The following is a 16,654-nucleotide window of genomic DNA, read 5'->3' as shown; positions in this document are numbered from 1 at the left end:
CTTTCTATTGACGGCTGGACTGCTGCCATCTGCGTCCTAACTGACGCACAATGACAGCTTGGGGCCTTTATAAAGACCGAGACAAACGACAGAGGGCCAGTGTGGACAAGTACCGCAGAGAGAACAGGACGCATTACGATTACGCACGCCTCTTTACAATCCCTGGCCTCGACTTTAACAGTGAAAACGTATTGAGGTTGAAGATAACGCGTCGTGTGTGCTTTCTGACAGTCACCATGCCAAAGGGTTTCCTTATAAAACGTTCTAAAAAGGCTGGTCCTGTTTCATACAGGATGCGCGAGGAGGACTTGGCGCTGGTCGCCAACTGTTCACCGCTAGTCGAGAATGCCCTGGTTCATGCACAGCCCTCGGTGTGCCACAACTTTATCAGAGTTCCGAGCCGGGTTATTTTCGGTGGAATGTCAGAGTCTCACTGCGCGCCCTCGCTGAGCCCGACCCGACCTGACAGCGAGGGATATCAGTACCCACCAGCGGACGCCGCTCATCAAATGCTCAGCTCTCTTTCTCCTGCTCCAGCAGATACCTTTCCAGAGGCAAATTTGGGAAGCTTCGCCATTGATGGCTCCCCAGTGTCGCCGTCTCTTCCGGAGATGACCACCAGACTGGACACCATGTGCGGGAATGCTAAATATGCAGCAGTGAAGCGGCCTGCCTCCTCCAACGCCAGATCTCCCCATACTAATTCTAAAAAGCGCAAGTCCTCAAGCTCCCCAAACCAAGAGAAGAGGTCCAGCGTCCGACATGAGGTAACCACATCTCCCGTCCTCGGGTTGCGCATTACGGAGGAGGCAGAGGATGAGGTGAAGCAGCGCTCCAACACCAGTAGTCCGCTTGGAGAGTTCATCTGTCAGCTTTGCAAGGAGCGGTACGCGGACCCTCTAACTTTGGCTTTCCACAAGTGCTCTCGCATCGTCCGAGTCGAATATCGCTGCGACGAGTGTGACAAAGTTTTTAGTTGTCCCGCTAACCTGGCCTCCCACCGACGTTGGCACAAGCCAAAGGGTTTCCAAGTGGAGAGAGTCTCGTCACAAAGAGAGGAGAGTCGACCTCATACACCAACAGTCAGATATACGCTCCCACCCTCCACGCCACCCTCAGACTCGGGCTCTGATGAAGAAATTATGTTCAGCTGCCCACAGTGCTCAAAGAAATTTAGAAAACAAGCGTACCTGAGGAAACACCTGGCCTTGCACAACAGGAAAGCAGCTAGTCATCCCCAGAATCAGACTCCTTCCTCTCCTTTGGCCATAGTCACAGACCAACAACACAGCTGCCCGCTCGAGTCCGGCCGGGAATCACCCCAGCCCTCCGCCAAATACGCAGGGACCGAGCGCATCACAAAGGTGACAGGAGAGGTGTTTCCGTGTCGATTTTGTGGGGATAATTTCTTCTCCTCTCCTGGCCTCACCAGACACATCAACAAGTATCACCCAACGGAGCGCAGACAGGTGATAGTTTTGTCCCAAACTATTTAATGACCTCAGGCTTTTGCTTCGGCATTAATGACTTCATTCCGTTTGGACAGAGTTATTGTAAACATTTGTTTCACCTCGCAAACGGACAAACCTCTTTGATGTGAAATCACAAATGTTCCTCCTGAATAGTACAGTTTTGTGTAAATGTATTCTCTTTTTTTATTTTATTTTTTACAAATGTATATTTATCTATAATCGATTATTTATTTGATATTTATTGATTTGTTAATTTAATAATGTATTTGTTTATTTATTTATCTGCCCAGATTTGTATTAATCATGTTGCTTTTGACTGGGTTGATGTGAGCAATGACATAAAAAACAATTACGCATTGCCTCAAATGACCTCTGACCAAATTGTCATACTTTTCCTTGAAACACAATACTATCATGCCGACTTCTTCCTAAAATAATAAAATATAAATCTACTCTGCAATTGTGTATTTATTATATAAAATATCTTAATGTGTTTACTTTTTGTTAGGCTACATCCATTTCTGCAACATCTACTTTCCATACATGCCAACACCAAATCCCCAAATATGCCCTTTATGTAGAGTTGATGGATCAGGTCTACTTGTGATATGATAGATAGACAATTGAAAAACATGGTCAATGCCATGTCCCCATTTGATATAGAATGTGCCCAACCGACAAATCAATTTCCAACTTTATGCATCGACCTTGACAGTGGTCATTAGGTTCAAGTTCAGGGGAAGCGGGGCAAGGTGCAATATGATAACTGTTAGTCTTTAGTTCAGCCTAGTCTTATAGACTATAAACAACATAGTACACGTAATCCTGGACACTAAAATGTATATGATACTGTATCATACTAAATGGAGTGTCTCGTATTTACGAACAGAATAATACGAAATTCGTTCTATTAAATTCTAATACGTTCTACAGACAGAAGGGGCATTCTTATGGTAAAAAAAAAAGTCAGGAATAAGTATTTTGCCTATATTTACGAAAATACGCACGTTTTCATAAAACGTAGTGATTAGCCTATTATCCATTTGAAAATGTAGCCATATTACCATTTCAAAATATGTTGGAAATCTGGCACATAAGTAGGCCCTACTTTTTTAACGCTATTCCAAAATAAATGTAAATGGTTGGAATTGAAATGGCTTCTTATAAAAAGCCAGGGAAGAGTCCTTCATCCATTTTGGCCGCAAGAGATCCTCTCATATCAACTGAAAACAATTGTTGTAAGCTACACTGGTATCATCACGCGCCCTTGTGGTACAAAAACAAATTGCTGCCGCTTGCTTTACGCCCCAGAAAAGGGAACTCCCCCCCTCCTTGAGTAGCCTGGACACCAGTCTTTTTTGCTAACATTCCAATCCTTGCCACTCCTGTCATTTGCCAAAGGCAAAGACTACTCCTTGAGCATAGTGGAGTAGAATTGAATGCATGGAATAGAAGGAATGGTCAAAGAAGTGTTGAGAATAAATAAATCCTGATGAAGCACTGATGTATTCCAGTGGCTTTCTGTACCATACCTCCATGCTGAAGGTTTCATATTTTCCCAGACAATCGGGTAAATGCTTAGTTTCTTGTTTGTATTCATGAATATTTGACAGATGCCTTAATTACAAGTGTTTGTAATGAAACTGGTAATTGTTGTGAAGATAAAGTAGTAATGGCATGAAGTAATGTTCCCCTGGGACAAATTAAGTTCCTCTAAGTCTAGCAATACAATATATAATTGTGCTGCCATCAGAAAGTGCTCAAGGTTCCCCACTATGACCCTTTTGGTGGCCATGGCATCAGTAGCATTAGAGGTTGTTACAATAAGAGATTACAGGTTTGATCATGTTTTCATGATACTCTGGTACTCTTCTCTGCGGTGTGTGTGTGTGTGTAGCCTGGAGTGCAAGATGGAACGTCAACCGTCACTAACATACAGGCTGTGACTGGAAAGGTCAAGACTCCCCATAACCCTGTGAGCACTCACTTAGCTTACATACTCACCTACAACATTTTACTTTTACATGGAAGAATGACTTCAGAATCCAGTATTTACAATTCACACTGTCATAAAACCTCTCACACTGTTGTGTTTGCATGTCTACTGTACGACCATCATCACTCATGATCTGTTATGTAGGCTCACAACAAGCCAGTTCCTGCTTCCCTGGTAATCTATTTAATGGAATGTGTGCTGAAAGCTTGAAAATGCTTGTCTGGGGTCGACTCTACTTCAAAAACCCCTGATATGACCTGGTTGGTAGCTGTTTGCATTGGGGGCAGTCGCAAAACCCTCACCAATGTTTTACAACAACAAGAGTGTCCCACTGTTTCACCTATTTTCTATTTTTCTCCTCTGAACTCTGCCTATCTTTCTCTCTCTCCCTCTGACTTTTTCATCATTATCATGAGCCTTGTTGACTTACTGCTGCCACTCATTGAGTCTGAGTAGGGAGCTCCAGTGGAGGCCAGGCATCCACAGTCTTCCTCAAAATCTTCAAAGGGGTTTAGACCATCTGAGCGTTCCGGGTCTTGCGTACCATCCGGTAGGATGCTGAGTGTCTTCCAGCCTTAACTCATTACTCAGACCGACCACCCCTGTTTGATTTCTCATCATAGCACTTCAATGGATGTAAATAACCTATAGTAAATAACCTAGAGTTGAAGTTGAAAGTTTACATACACCTCAGCCAAATACATTTAAACTCAGTTTTTCACAATTCCTGACATTTAATCCTAGTAAAAATTCCATGTTTTAGGTCAGTTAGGATCGCCACTTTATTTTAAGAATGGGAAATGTCAGAATAAAGAATTGTAAAGTGTTTAAACACTGTTTCCCATGCTTGTTCAATGAACCATAAACAATTAATGAACATGCACCTGTGGAACGGTCGTTAAGACACTAACAGCTTACAGACGGTAGGCAATTAAGCTCACAGTTAAGAAAACCTAGGACACTAAAGAGGCCTTTCTACTGACTCTGAAAAACACCAAAAGAAAGATGCCCAGGGTCCCTGCGTGAATGTGCCTTAGGCATGCTGCAAGGAGGCATGAGGACTGCAGATGTGGCCAGGGAAATAAACAGCAATGTCCATACAGTGAGACGCCTAAGACAGCACTACAGGGAGAAAGTACGGACAGCTGATCGTCCTCGCAGTGGCAGACCACGTGTAACAACACCTGCACAGGATCGGTACATCCGAACATCACACCTGCAGGACAGGTACAGGATGGCAACAACAACTGCCCGAGTTACACCAGGAACGCACAATCCCTCCATCAGGGCTCAGACTGTCCGCAGACTGAGGGCTTGTAGGCCTGTTGTAAGGCAGGTCCTCATCAGACATTACCGGCAACAACGTCGCCTATGGGCACAAACCCACCGTCGCTGGACCAGACAGGACTGGCAAGAAGTGCTCTTCACTGACGAGTTGCGGTTTTGTCTCACCAGGGGTGATGGTCAGATTCGCGTTTATCGTCGAAGGAATGAGCATTACACTGAGACCTGTACTGTGGAGCGGGATCGTTTTGGCGGGTCCGTCATGGTCTGGGGTGGTGTGTCACAGCATCATCGGACTGAGCTTGTTGTCATTGCAGGCAATCTCAACTCTGTGCTTTACATGACCCTCCAGCATGACAATGCCACCAGCCAGACTGCTCGTTCTGTGCGTGATTTCCTGCAAGACAGGAATGTCAGTGTTCTGCCATGGCCAGCGAAGAACCCGGATCTCAATCCCATTGAGCACGTCTGGGACCTATTGGATCGGAGGGTGAGGGCTAGGGCCATTCCCCCACAGAAATGTCCGGGAACTTGCAGGTGCCTTGGTGGCAGAGTGGGGTAACATCTCACAGCAAGAACTGGCAAATCTGGTGCAGTCCATGAGATGCACTGCAGTACTTAATGCAGCTGGTGGCCACACCCGATACTATTACTTTTGACCCCTCCTTTGTTCAGGAACACATTATTCCATTTCTGTTAGTCACATGTCTGTGGAACTTGTTCTGTTTATGTCTCAGTTGTTGAATCTTATGTTTATACAAATATTTACACGAAGTTTGCTGAAAATAAACGCAGTTGACAGTGAAAGGACGTTTCTTTTTTTGCTGAGCTTATATGAGGACGAGATGCAGTCAATGAAGAAGTTAGGTTGGTCCTACAATTTCAAAAGGCTCCCATAGCACGTGGGTGAGGCTAAATGCAACCAATAGGCAGAAGACCGAACTGTCTCCCCTTCACGTTACCTGCCTATAGAGCTCCAGTAAACCACAGACGAGAGTTCTATGAAATTGAGTTCCTCAAATTGACCTACAGTGACAATAAGTATGGAAAGAGGTAAGAGACTAAGCGTTCTTTTCTTTGTGTACAAAGACAGCAGAGCACACTAGATACATTTTACTTCCATATAAATGTATGTGTCTGCTGCCTAAGAATGTCTAAACAGCCCAGGAATAGATCTTCTGATTCAGTCCCTAAACTACGTTGTTTTGACCTCCTTTTCAGTCAAATGAGGACATTCAGGGGAATGACCACAAATAGAGAAATAACATGGGTGAAACTTAAAGGAAACCATATTTCTCCATGTGAGTGATGACAACTCAGTCAGATTTTATCATTTGATAACTCATTAAAGCCATGAAACACAGTAAAAGTGTCCTGGTTTATTAGATGTGTAAAGCCATCTCTCTGTAAGGCTCTTACATCAAATCTCATCTGTTGGTCAGAATTATAGTCTTTTTCAATATAGAGCCAAACATCTAATACAACAATTTGAATCACCCATTCCTTAACTCTAAACCACTTACAAAGAGAAGACGACTCTATGTAGAATTTACACTTAAATATGAAGGGAAATAGAATAGCTGTCTAACCATTGAACACAATAACAAAGTATGAATCACTTGTTACAAATGAACAGACACAAATGTACAGTAAATAGTCTCATTAACTTAAATGGCACGCTATTGTGCCAAACGTGTTAGTTTACATTCCATTTTTTTTTAAAGGACAGACAACTGTACAGGTATCCAAATATACATTCTTGTAAGAGTTCAACATGGCTTAATTTCTGTACTGAGCATCCCCGCACATCTCATTTAACATACAGAAATGCATCACACCTTTAAAAAAATCCTTTATAAAACAATATATCACAGTATATACAATTACTACTGTTCACAAGCAGTTAGGGGTTAGATCTGTAATTCTCATAGTGCGTTGGATCAATGAGACTGTGGATATGTGCAGTCATTATTCAAGATCACATCCAAAACAATAATAGTATTATGTGCTTCTGTAGGTGAAAATAACTAACTAATTACTGACTAGTCCAAGAGTGTTGAAAGCTGAGTAAGACAAATACCAGGAAGGCAAAGAAACAGATGGTAGGAGTCACCTATCCAACATTAATAGATGACCATTCCTACTACTGAGACTAAGCAAATGGATCTACTGTTGCTAATGACAGAGAGAATCTGGTGAGGGCAATAGGAGGATGGACATGATTCAGAAAAATGAGGCTGAATATAAACACAGTTCTTGTTCATTTGTAAATCTTTGATCCTCTCTGAGGAGACCTGTGTGGTGCTCTTCACACAGAGTGCTTCAGGAAAGTATGCGGTAAGAGAGAAAGAGACCAGGAGAACCAGATAGGGTCCTACCACTTGCCCCTCTTGCTCCAGTCCTTGGGGGTGAAGTGAAGGCATTTGGAGTCGATGCGCAGGTGACGCTTCTGCATTGCCCTCTCATGCCCCTCCACTATGTCCTCCGAAAGAGTCAGGATATACTGGCCCTGAGAAGCCACAGGGAGAGAAGAGGTTCAAATATGCTGATCAAGATTGCCCTTTCATTTAAAAAAAAAAAAAGTGAAGTGCTGTTCCCTGCACTAGTATCCCTCACCTTATAGTAGTTAATTAGGTTAAGGTACTGAAGTGTAGATATGACATCCTCTTTCTTCACGCTGGTGATCTCGCTGATGTCACTGGAAATACACAAGACGCATGATATTAGGTTACAGAAATAACAGCAGCTTGAGCTATAAAAGAGAACAAGCTGGGAGAACAACAGGACAGAGGCGTACTTGATGGTGATCTGCGGCCGCTCCCCATTGTCAGGCTTGAGGTCCATGAGTATCTCCAGGATGGTCTGGGACCAGTAGGAGCGGTAGGAGAGCAGCCCCAGGTCAGACAGAGGCTTCTCTGGTGTGCCCGTCTTCCCCTCTACCTTAGACAGCTCATAACCTGATGACCAAAAGACAACACCTTCAGTTATGGCATAATGAATGGCCACATTTTAACACACACTGTTTGTACAGATTTCTTTTTTATTTATTTCACCTTTATTTAACCAGGTAGGCCAGTTGAGAACAAGTTCTCATTTACAACTGCGACCTGGCCAAGATAAAGCAAAGCAGTGCGACAAAAACAACACAGAGTTACACAAACAAACGCACAGTCAATAACACAAAAGAAAAATAGAAAAATCTATGTACAGTGTGTGCAAATGTAGACGAGTAGGGAGGTAAGGCAATAAATAGGCCCTAGAGGCAAAAATTATTAAAATTTAGCATTAATAGTGGACTGATAGATATGCAGATGATGATGTACAAGTAGAGATACTGGGGTGCAAAAGAGCAAGAGGGTGTAATAATATGGGGATGTGGTAGTTGGGTGTGCTATTACAGATTGGCTGTGTACAGGTACAGTGATCGGTAAGCTGCTCTGACAGCTGATGCTTAAAGTTAGAGAGGGAGATATAAGTCTCCAGCTTCAGAGATTTTTGCAATTCGTTCCAGTCATTGGCAGCAGAGAACTGGAAGGAAAGGCGGCCAAAGGAAGTTTCGGCTTTGGGGATGACCAGTGCAATATACCTGCTGGAGCGCGTGCTACGGGTGGGTGTTGCTACGGGTGGTGACCAGTGAGCTGAGATAAGGCGGGGCTTTACCTAGCAAAGACTTATAGATGACCTGGAGCCAGTGGGTTTGAACGCTCTAGATCCAAAATTAAAATCCACGTTTTAAAGTCAATAACTTCTTACTGGTTCACTTACTGAACTCAATGAGCAATTTGCCGTAGCCTCTCCGCTGGTAGGGAGGTAAGGTGAGGATACAGGCCACGTTGTAATCTTCCGTCGACTCTTTCTCCTGCGCACAGAAAAAGAGAGTAAGTCAGCTGCATTTTCAACATGTCTAAAGGGTTGGTTGTAATGTCAAGTATTACACAGTATAATTGCTTATCTTCATGAGCAACGGGTTTAACTGCAAGCACCAGGTGATAAGAAGCATTTAATGTACCTTGGAGAAGTAGCCCACTATGTGGAAGCCCTTGGAGTCGTACTCTGTCATGACGTAGAAGAGGAAGGGGTCTGTGTCATAGTACAGCGTCTTGTGGTCCAGGAAACACTTGGCCAGTAAACACAGGTTCTGAGAGTATGTCTGGCAAACATGAAAGAAACAAGAGTTGTTAAGCGAGAAACTCATTACAGTGACGAGGTGTGACCAGGCAGCAGGGAGGATCATGGACATTACTCACTTTGTTTTTTCTGCCATCTATTTCAAAAAAGGAGATGGTGCCCTTGCGGTAGATCTCATTGCCAGGTGGATGCCGAAGATTACACTTGGTCTGGATGAGAGGAGGAGAATAATACGTGATGACATGTTCTGCAGCTCAAACGCAATACTACGACTGCACAGCAACCCTCTCCCCTCTGGCTCTTGTATTGGTGTTACATACATTTCATTGAGATATTCCAATCTAGTGTCTCACCAGATGCCTCTGCAGACACTTGAGGCTCTTGAGGTACTTCAAGCAGAACTCACAGAGGTAGAGAATAGGCAATGTGGTCAGTTCCTGTGGGTAGGGCGAGAAGTACCAGGGCTTCAGCCTGTGGCGGCCCAGTTCAATGCAGTCAATGTTCTTCATACGCGTGACAATGTCGTCATGGCTACGGTCTGACACCAGACTGCCAGTCATGCGAGGGGTGGAGGGGATGCCATCAGAGCTGTCCTGCGAGTCCTGATGCAAGATGGTAGGAAGGGAGCAGCAGAAAGGAAGAGAATGATATTATTCCATTATCTGATACATCGCTTAGAATCTTGTCAAAATAAAAGGCAACTAATAAAGATGAAATAACTGATTAAAAATAGGGAGCATTCCTTACAAAGCTTTCACATGAAATACCAAAGGTCTGATTGAAGGCCATAACCTTTAAAATAATTCCATAAACAAAGAGAGACAGGCAAACAGGCAATGAAAAGGAAATGAGACGGACCTCTCCTGGCTGCAGATAGACATTGGCACATCGAGGGCTGTTGTTATACTGGAAAACCTTTATTATCTAGCAGAAAAACACAAGCGGACGAGGGCTTTTGGACACTGATTTAAGAGGGAAGGAAAATTATTATTGTTTATACTAATTTTATCAATGTGGGAAGATTCAGGAGTTAAAGGTCACCAGGGAGATTTCTGCATATATTATATTGACCTGTTCTTTATTTCTTTGTTAATTTGGGAGGGATATCTTAACATTAAAACAGAAAGGGGAAGGCAATAATTCACAAAGGTTAATAATTCCAGAATTCACACACAATTATGTAAAATGCAGTTTCGCCTTCTCACACTATCACTAGCTACAATGCTGCAAGTAACATGGTTGAAAATGTGCTTGTGCTGATACCAACATTGAATTAACTTGCTCAGATCACTGTCTAACTGAAAGCATATAACCATGAAAGGTAAACGTATAGGACTAGGAAAGTACGATCCTGTTAGTCAACGCTAATCTAGTATAGTAAGGGCCCTATCGCTAACTGGGTATTAGTGACATCCATAACAAGTTTGTCCTGTATTAAAATCTGTTTTCCTTTAGACGTGTTCAAGCTAAAAGGATGCTGACGCAATTTCTAAAAACAGAAGAATGACTTGTTGATGCCAGTATGTTGCTAAAGTGTGTTACTCTACAAATGTGAATGATGGGAGAAGATACGGTGGTCTACAGTTGAAATGAGGGCAAATAATGACTTGGTTAAAGAAGCCATGCCCATAAGCCCTAAAGTGTTCCATACCTCATCGGTTCCCCCGCAGTTGGGGGGCTGCTTCCTCTTCCTGCCTGGCTGATTGGGCATGGGGCGAGGGGCAGTACCATTCTGGGATCATTTGAAAAGGGGGGAATTAAGAAATCAAACACCAACAGAGTAATAGTGGGAGACTAGCGATTGATCATTACCGAAACACAAAGTTATCAAATGTTGGTTTACCGTGGTGAGAGAGGTAAGCTGCTCATGGTCATCGCGAGCATTGGATTTGAGGTTGAAGGTGTTGGTGTCCCTTACAGCAGGGTAAACAGACGCCTGGGAGGCTTCAACCGAACCTGGCAAGGATGGCACGGGGGTTGCCGGGGACACTTGTGTTGCCAGGGACACAGACTCTGCTTTCCTCTTCTGTATGAGAGATGAGAAATGGGCAGACATGAGAAAAAGCTTTGGAGCAACTGAAAATAATGAATATTTAAAGATTATGTTGATGGGATTTCAAATCCCAACCCCACCACAGGCATAACAGGTGTTCTAGCTATATTTTACATGACCAGACAGTTATATACTAGGTCCGGGACAAACCCCCCCCACACAGTTATCAATATCACTAGAAATCACCTACTTTAAGATGTTTCTCCTTCATTTTAGAATTATACAACTGTAGGAGTTCTTACATAAATGTGTTTGTTGTCGTTACTATTCAAATGTAGCTATGAACCCATTCTGACTTTGTGGACCAAACAGGTCTTAATCATGGCTGTGTAGAATGGGTAAATCGATGCTGTACCGGCGTGGGGAGAGTTTTGCCTCTGGAAGGAGCTGTGGCAGTTTGAAGGTTGAGGTCTAGACTCTTCCTCTGAATTTGAACAGAAAGAAGGCGGATTAACTGACAGTCACACTCAAACAATGCGCTGTATTATCACTTCAACTTACGTTATTCATTGAACATTGTAATAAAAGCCTAATCAATAACCCAGTCAAGATAGCATACACTTGAGTAGATCAAAACAAAAACATACAGTTTGCAGAGACTGAACATGATTTAAAAATAGAATGACCTAATAAAAGGTCAAGACAATACAAACCTGTTTATGTTTTATAATAAACTTAGGCCGGACAAAGTTGAATTACTGTTTAATGGATGCCCCGCCTCACTTTTCTCCACACCCCCCCCAAAATAAAAAAATAATAAGCAAAGAGGCACTGAGTTTGAAGGTGGGCCTTGAAATACATCCACAGGTACACCTCCAATTGACTAAAATTATGTAAATTAGCCTATCAGAAGCTTCTAAAGCCATGACATCATTTTCTGGAATTTTCCAAGCAGTTTAAAGGCACAGTTAACTTAGTGTATGTAAACTTCTGACCCACTGGAATTGTGATACAGTGAATTATAAGTTAAATAATCTGTCTGTAATCAATTGTTGGAAAAATTACTTGTGTCATGCACAAAGTAGATGTCCTAACCGACTTGCCAAAACTATAGTTTGTTAACAAGAAATTTGTGGAGTGGTTGAAAAAACGAGTTTTAATGACTCCAACCTAAGTGTATGTAAACTTCCGACTTCAACTGTATGCGGCTCTTTGTTTATAATGCACTGTCCGTTCTCCCTTGAGGCTTTCCCAAGTTGATGCCCAAGAGACCAAACAGCCTGAGATCATGTTCGAGCCTCGGATTGGACAGTGAAAGACACACGCTGGCACCGGCAGGCGACGTGCAGATGTTTAATTTCTCTCTCATGACAGAAGTCAGCGCAAAGTCCTACTATTTATGTGTCCAGGTTAAACGTGGGACATCCCTCATTATAAACAAACAGTCAATTAAATCCATGGTTATTGCATCATTTTTCAGATCTATCGGAAGCGATTAATAGATGAAACAATATAATTTAACCAATTGACTGGCTAGAGATCAGGGTATTCATCAGCAAAGACGCAGTGCAAGCTGATAGTATTTTGGACAACCAAATTGAGTGTCAAAATGATCGATGAAATCGAAGTGTGTCAGCTGTATGGTGATTTGCGATTCATAACTTACATTTTACCGGTACTACCAGTAGTAGTAGGCCAACCGATAACACCACGACGGAATGTGTTTGAAGTGATGATGAACCGCCGAGAACAGCTAACATGTCCAGTAAAGTACATCGCCAGTGGCACGCACACAGATCAGCAGGTGGGGGCTTTTCGTGGCAGCCAGACGAGACAATCGAAGGAGGATGCGGTGAGCAAAGTTACTGGGCTCGAATTTAGTCACGCTTGATCTATATAGATTGATGCTTCCAATTGTGCATGTTATAAACAACTTTTTTTTTAATGATGATAGGTTATACTCTATGGCTGGATTTCTGTATATATTTCCAATGCTACATTCATTTGGCAGACCTAACTTGATTGACCCTCTTTCTACAAGGCCTAGTCTATGAGAGGCCTAATCATATTTGTATGAATATTTTGATAACACCTATAGGCTATAGAGATGCATTCAGGTAATGAACTCATTATTATGCATCAACATTTTAATTTAATTAAAAATGTAATGGTTAATTATTCTTGAATTTGTTAAGACTACCACAATGTGGTAAAGTACTGTTATTCCTTATCACCGTAACTATTTTTTTGTTTTGTTTTTTTGCTTGCTCGCCTCACTTTTCTGGGGGAAAATCCGTTAAACAGTGAATCAATTTTGTCTGGCCTTAGGCTAAAACATATGTAAATGCATTTGTATATCAGCCAACAGAAGGCAAGACCAGAGAAACGTTATTTCATATAAATCTTGAATTAAGCTACTGGAAGTAGCATTTCACAGATCTTTGAAATGATTCATGAAGCACAAATTGCCAGGTCTATCATTTCATCATGTTCATTGGTCTAATTTAACTAAAATATCATAGCTCCAAAAGACTGCAGACCAAATGGTGGTGATAACAATTGGGTTGTATAGTAGAATAGTTGTTTAACAAAAATAGCTTTCCAACATCTCAGCATTAAGTATTAACCACAACTGCAGGAAAAGAACATTGGTTATAATGTAGATGGCAAGCAACAGGGTACAATTGCCAGGATTGGGCTTAAGACACTACTACCAAACCTGAGCTTGTTGTTGCAACACTTGAAAGTCTGGTAGAGAAGTTTTGGTGGGTATAGACTTCTGCTGGGCTTGCGGCTGTGGGGGCCTGCTGGGGGTATGTTGGGGGCCAGCTCCGGCCGCTCTTACCACTTCGCTCTCCGGGGAGCTGGGCCGCGACCCTGGAAGCCCGTTTTTAGTGGGCGTTTTAGCTTCCTTCTTAGGGAACTGGAGCTTCTTCACGTCAAGCCTGTCCGGCGTAACCCACTCATCCAGACGCTTGTTGACTTTAAACAAGCAGAGGCACAAACACATATACACACACCTGAGTTGATCTCTAGTCAAATGTTTGCCAACTTGACATTTACACATATCTGCGTCTTCTGTCAATATCACTGATGGCAATGTTGGAGTTTTACACTCACATTTACATGATGAAGTATAGGATACTCACAGTCAATATAGTGGACATAGTAGAGTTTTCTCCCTGGGATCTCTTTCACACTGAGAATTTCAGCCAAGGCTGCAAGAAAAACATCACACGACATGACAGATCTAGAAACCTATCCAATCTGTGGGTCTCTTCGCTATCTGAATTTATACATTGGCTACGAAGCTAGCTAGCAAAGTTTTTGTCTACAAAACACAACATCGTTACGTTAAATGGAGCTAACTTCAGCATAGTTACAGAATCAAAATATGTATCTAGCTAACGTTAATGCTTTCGTAACTGATAGACAATTAGTAAACAATTGAAATCTCCATTAAACGTCACCAGTGCCTTTGCTTACTATGTGCCACTACCGTAACTAGCCGCTTGTGTTTTCAAACATTCAGTCATGACAGTTGTTTTATTAAGCAGCTATTAACGTTTGCGCCAGCTACCCTAGTGGTAGCCAAGAGGACGATACTCACGCCACTCATCTTCGTTTTCCTGATTTTTTCTAAGAACAGGGAGCCTACAGCCCTCGACAACACCGACCTGTCGAAAGATAAGATATTGAAAATATATATTCACGAAAGTTGAGAGTACACATCTGGATATAAACGTTGTAGTTGTATAATGACTTGGGACTATCGAGTACCCACCGACGAATCCGCCATTTTGGTCATCTGCGAACGTACAATATAGAAGCGCGCAAGTAGTTATGGGAAAATGGCCTGCTCAATGGTTCTGGGTATGTTCGAGGGAGTCAATTGTTTACGCAGCATTGATGCTGGTCGTTTACTTCACTATCATCGGAAGACTACTAAAAGTACTGGCTACATGTACATAATCACAAGAACCATGTCCCCAGTCTTAAACTAAAACGAGTAGTATGCATAGTCAAATCAAAGTGTATTGGTCACATACACAGATTTTCAAATGTTATCACAGGTGCAGCGAAATGCTTGCGTTTCTATCTCTAACAGTGCAGTAATAATTCTTAGCAATACGCACATAATTCAAAAAGTAAAAATTATGAAATATCAGAACGAGCAATGTCAGATGTCAGAGTCCGGAATAATATATATTACAGACTGACATTGCTGGATGGAAGCGGGATGAAAAGGCCGTGGCTTGGGTGGCTGAGGTCCTTGATTGACCTTCTTGGACTTCCTGTGATAGCAGGTGCTGTAGATGTCCTGGCAGTCAGTGCCCCCGATGATGAGTTGGGCAGACCGTACCACCCTCTGCGGTTGTAGACGGTGGAATTGCCAAACCAGGCAGTGATACAGCCCGACAGGATGCTCTCAATGGTGCATCTGTAGAAGTTCGTATCTGGGCTAATAATTCACGAACTAGCAAAGAATATTAACAAATGTGCGCATGTGGCTACATGCAACTTTCGCGTTGATCTCAAAACAAGCGCGTAATAATCGCGACAGCTCATGCTGTAAAACAGTCCAGTGAATGGCACAAATCCATATATGGCAATGGTCTATTTGCATATAAGCCTACTGCAGCTCTGATTGGTTATAGCGCATTAGTCCGTGTAAACTATAGGCATGAGTTGTGCCTGTCAATGCAATAGAATCCTGTTCCAATGCGCTCTGCTTACAACAAAATCTCTTGCATAGTTAGTTGTGCATACTAAGTCTTGCATAGTTCGTTTAGTTTCGGTATGTTGCATTGAAGGTGGCTAATATTGATTCGATCACAATTGCCACAGTAAAGGGAAACGTTTATAGTGGGAAAACTCTAGAAAGCTGAGTGAAGTTCTTGTGATTCTCTGCGCGGGCTGATATTTATTTGCATGGCAGTCATGACATACACGCAGTTTAGGGGGAACAATGGTTGCAAAGTTGCTAATTAGCTCAAATGTTAAAGTTGTCTGTGATGATATTTGAACACACAACCTTTGGGTGGTCCAATTTGTAAGTCGCTCTGGATAAGAGCGTCTGCTAAATGACTTAAATGTAAATGTAAATGTAGACTGGTTAGGCTGGTCGACTAGCTGGATAAGCTGGTGATGCTGGTATTTTTGCTAATTAGCTAAAATGCTAAAGTTGTCCGTGATGAGATTCAAACACGCAACCTTTGGGTTGGTAGACTTTCACATAAGTAACCTTCTGTCTTATGTAACAATACCAAACGTAACATATACTCATTTGAATGTTCGGGATTTTCATTTACTTTGTTACGTCTAGTCTATGAGGCCAGGCTGGGTAACTAACATGTGCTGGTTTTGCTGGTGACCAGCCTTCATTGTGTTTTAGACACTTTGATGCTGGTATGCTGGTGATTCTGCAGTGTACCAGCATAAACTGGCCACCAGCAAAAACCAGCATCACATTGTTTAACCTTTAAAAGTCAGAGCTCTAGGGGGGGGGGGGGGTATCCAAAAATGTACGTTTCCAAAAATAATATGACTAAATTATTTGATGAAATATTGAATTTGGTCTGTGCTACTATAGCCCATAGAAACACATACATAAATGGTGAATAACACATACATAAATGGCAAAATAGACAGTAAAAAAAAATGATCATAGGGAATACGTTTTTGAAGTGTCTTTCCTACATCTGTGAATGCTCAGGAAATATATATACTGTATATATATTTTTTTAACACATATTTAACCCACATTTTTTTGGGACACAA

The 16,654-nt window shown here is 42.3% G+C and overlaps 2 protein-coding genes across 4 annotated transcripts; one reads left to right on the top strand and one right to left on the bottom strand.

Annotated features, from left to right (window-relative positions):
* The first annotated feature begins 236 nt into the window (after nt 1–236).
* Nucleotides 237–1,496, top strand: LOC120057557 (insulinoma-associated protein 1a-like). Its single transcript, XM_039006143.1, has one exon. It carries the CDS (start codon nt 237–239, stop codon nt 1,494–1,496), a length of 1,260 nt encoding a protein of 419 aa, XP_038862071.1.
* Nucleotides 1,497–6,116: 4,620 nt separating this feature from the next.
* On the bottom strand, nt 6,117–14,681 carry LOC120057258 (histone acetyltransferase KAT5-like). 3 transcript variants are annotated; one of them, XM_039005805.1, is made up of 15 exons: nt 14,658–14,681; nt 14,484–14,550; nt 14,023–14,091; nt 13,593–13,855; nt 11,289–11,357; nt 10,724–10,906; nt 10,532–10,612; nt 9,739–9,804; nt 9,234–9,482; nt 9,000–9,089; nt 8,762–8,902; nt 8,518–8,611; nt 7,550–7,709; nt 7,369–7,450; nt 6,117–7,261 (listed from the first exon to the last, which is right to left on the bottom strand). In XM_039005805.1, the coding sequence occupies exons 1-15, from the start codon at nt 14,679–14,681 to the stop codon at nt 7,127–7,129; spliced, it is 1,773 nt and encodes a 590-aa protein (XP_038861733.1). In that variant the 3' UTR covers nt 6,117–7,126. The 3 variants fall into 3 exon arrangements, with proteins under 3 accessions (XP_038861733.1, XP_038861735.1, XP_038861734.1); XM_039005807.1 differs by having other exon boundaries at nt 13,719–13,855; XM_039005806.1 differs by lacking the exon at nt 9,739–9,804.
* Nucleotides 14,682–16,654: the final 1,973 nt, after the last annotated feature.

This window comes from Salvelinus namaycush, chromosome 12 (genome assembly GCF_016432855.1).
Source record: "Salvelinus namaycush isolate Seneca chromosome 12, SaNama_1.0, whole genome shotgun sequence".
Lineage (NCBI taxonomy): Eukaryota > Metazoa > Chordata > Actinopteri > Salmoniformes > Salmonidae > Salvelinus > Salvelinus namaycush.
The sequence above is the reverse complement of the archived record's forward strand: the minus strand, read 5'-3'. Positions and strand labels throughout refer to the sequence as shown.

Coding starts and splice junctions, on each gene's coding strand:
- LOC120057557 (XM_039006143.1), top strand. CDS start 237: ATGCCAAAGGGTTTCCTTATAAAACGTTCTAAAAAGGCTGGTCCTGTT.
- LOC120057258 (XM_039005805.1), bottom strand. CDS start 14,681: ATGACCAAAATGGCGGATTCGTCG. Junction 9,805..10,531: donor ACTGCGGGGGAACCGATGAG/GTATGGAACACT, acceptor TTTTTCTGCTAG/ATAATAAAGGTTTTCCAGTA. Junction 9,090..9,233: donor AGTGTCTGCAGAGGCATCTG/GTGAGACACTAG, acceptor CCTCTCATCCAG/ACCAAGTGTAATCTTCGGCA.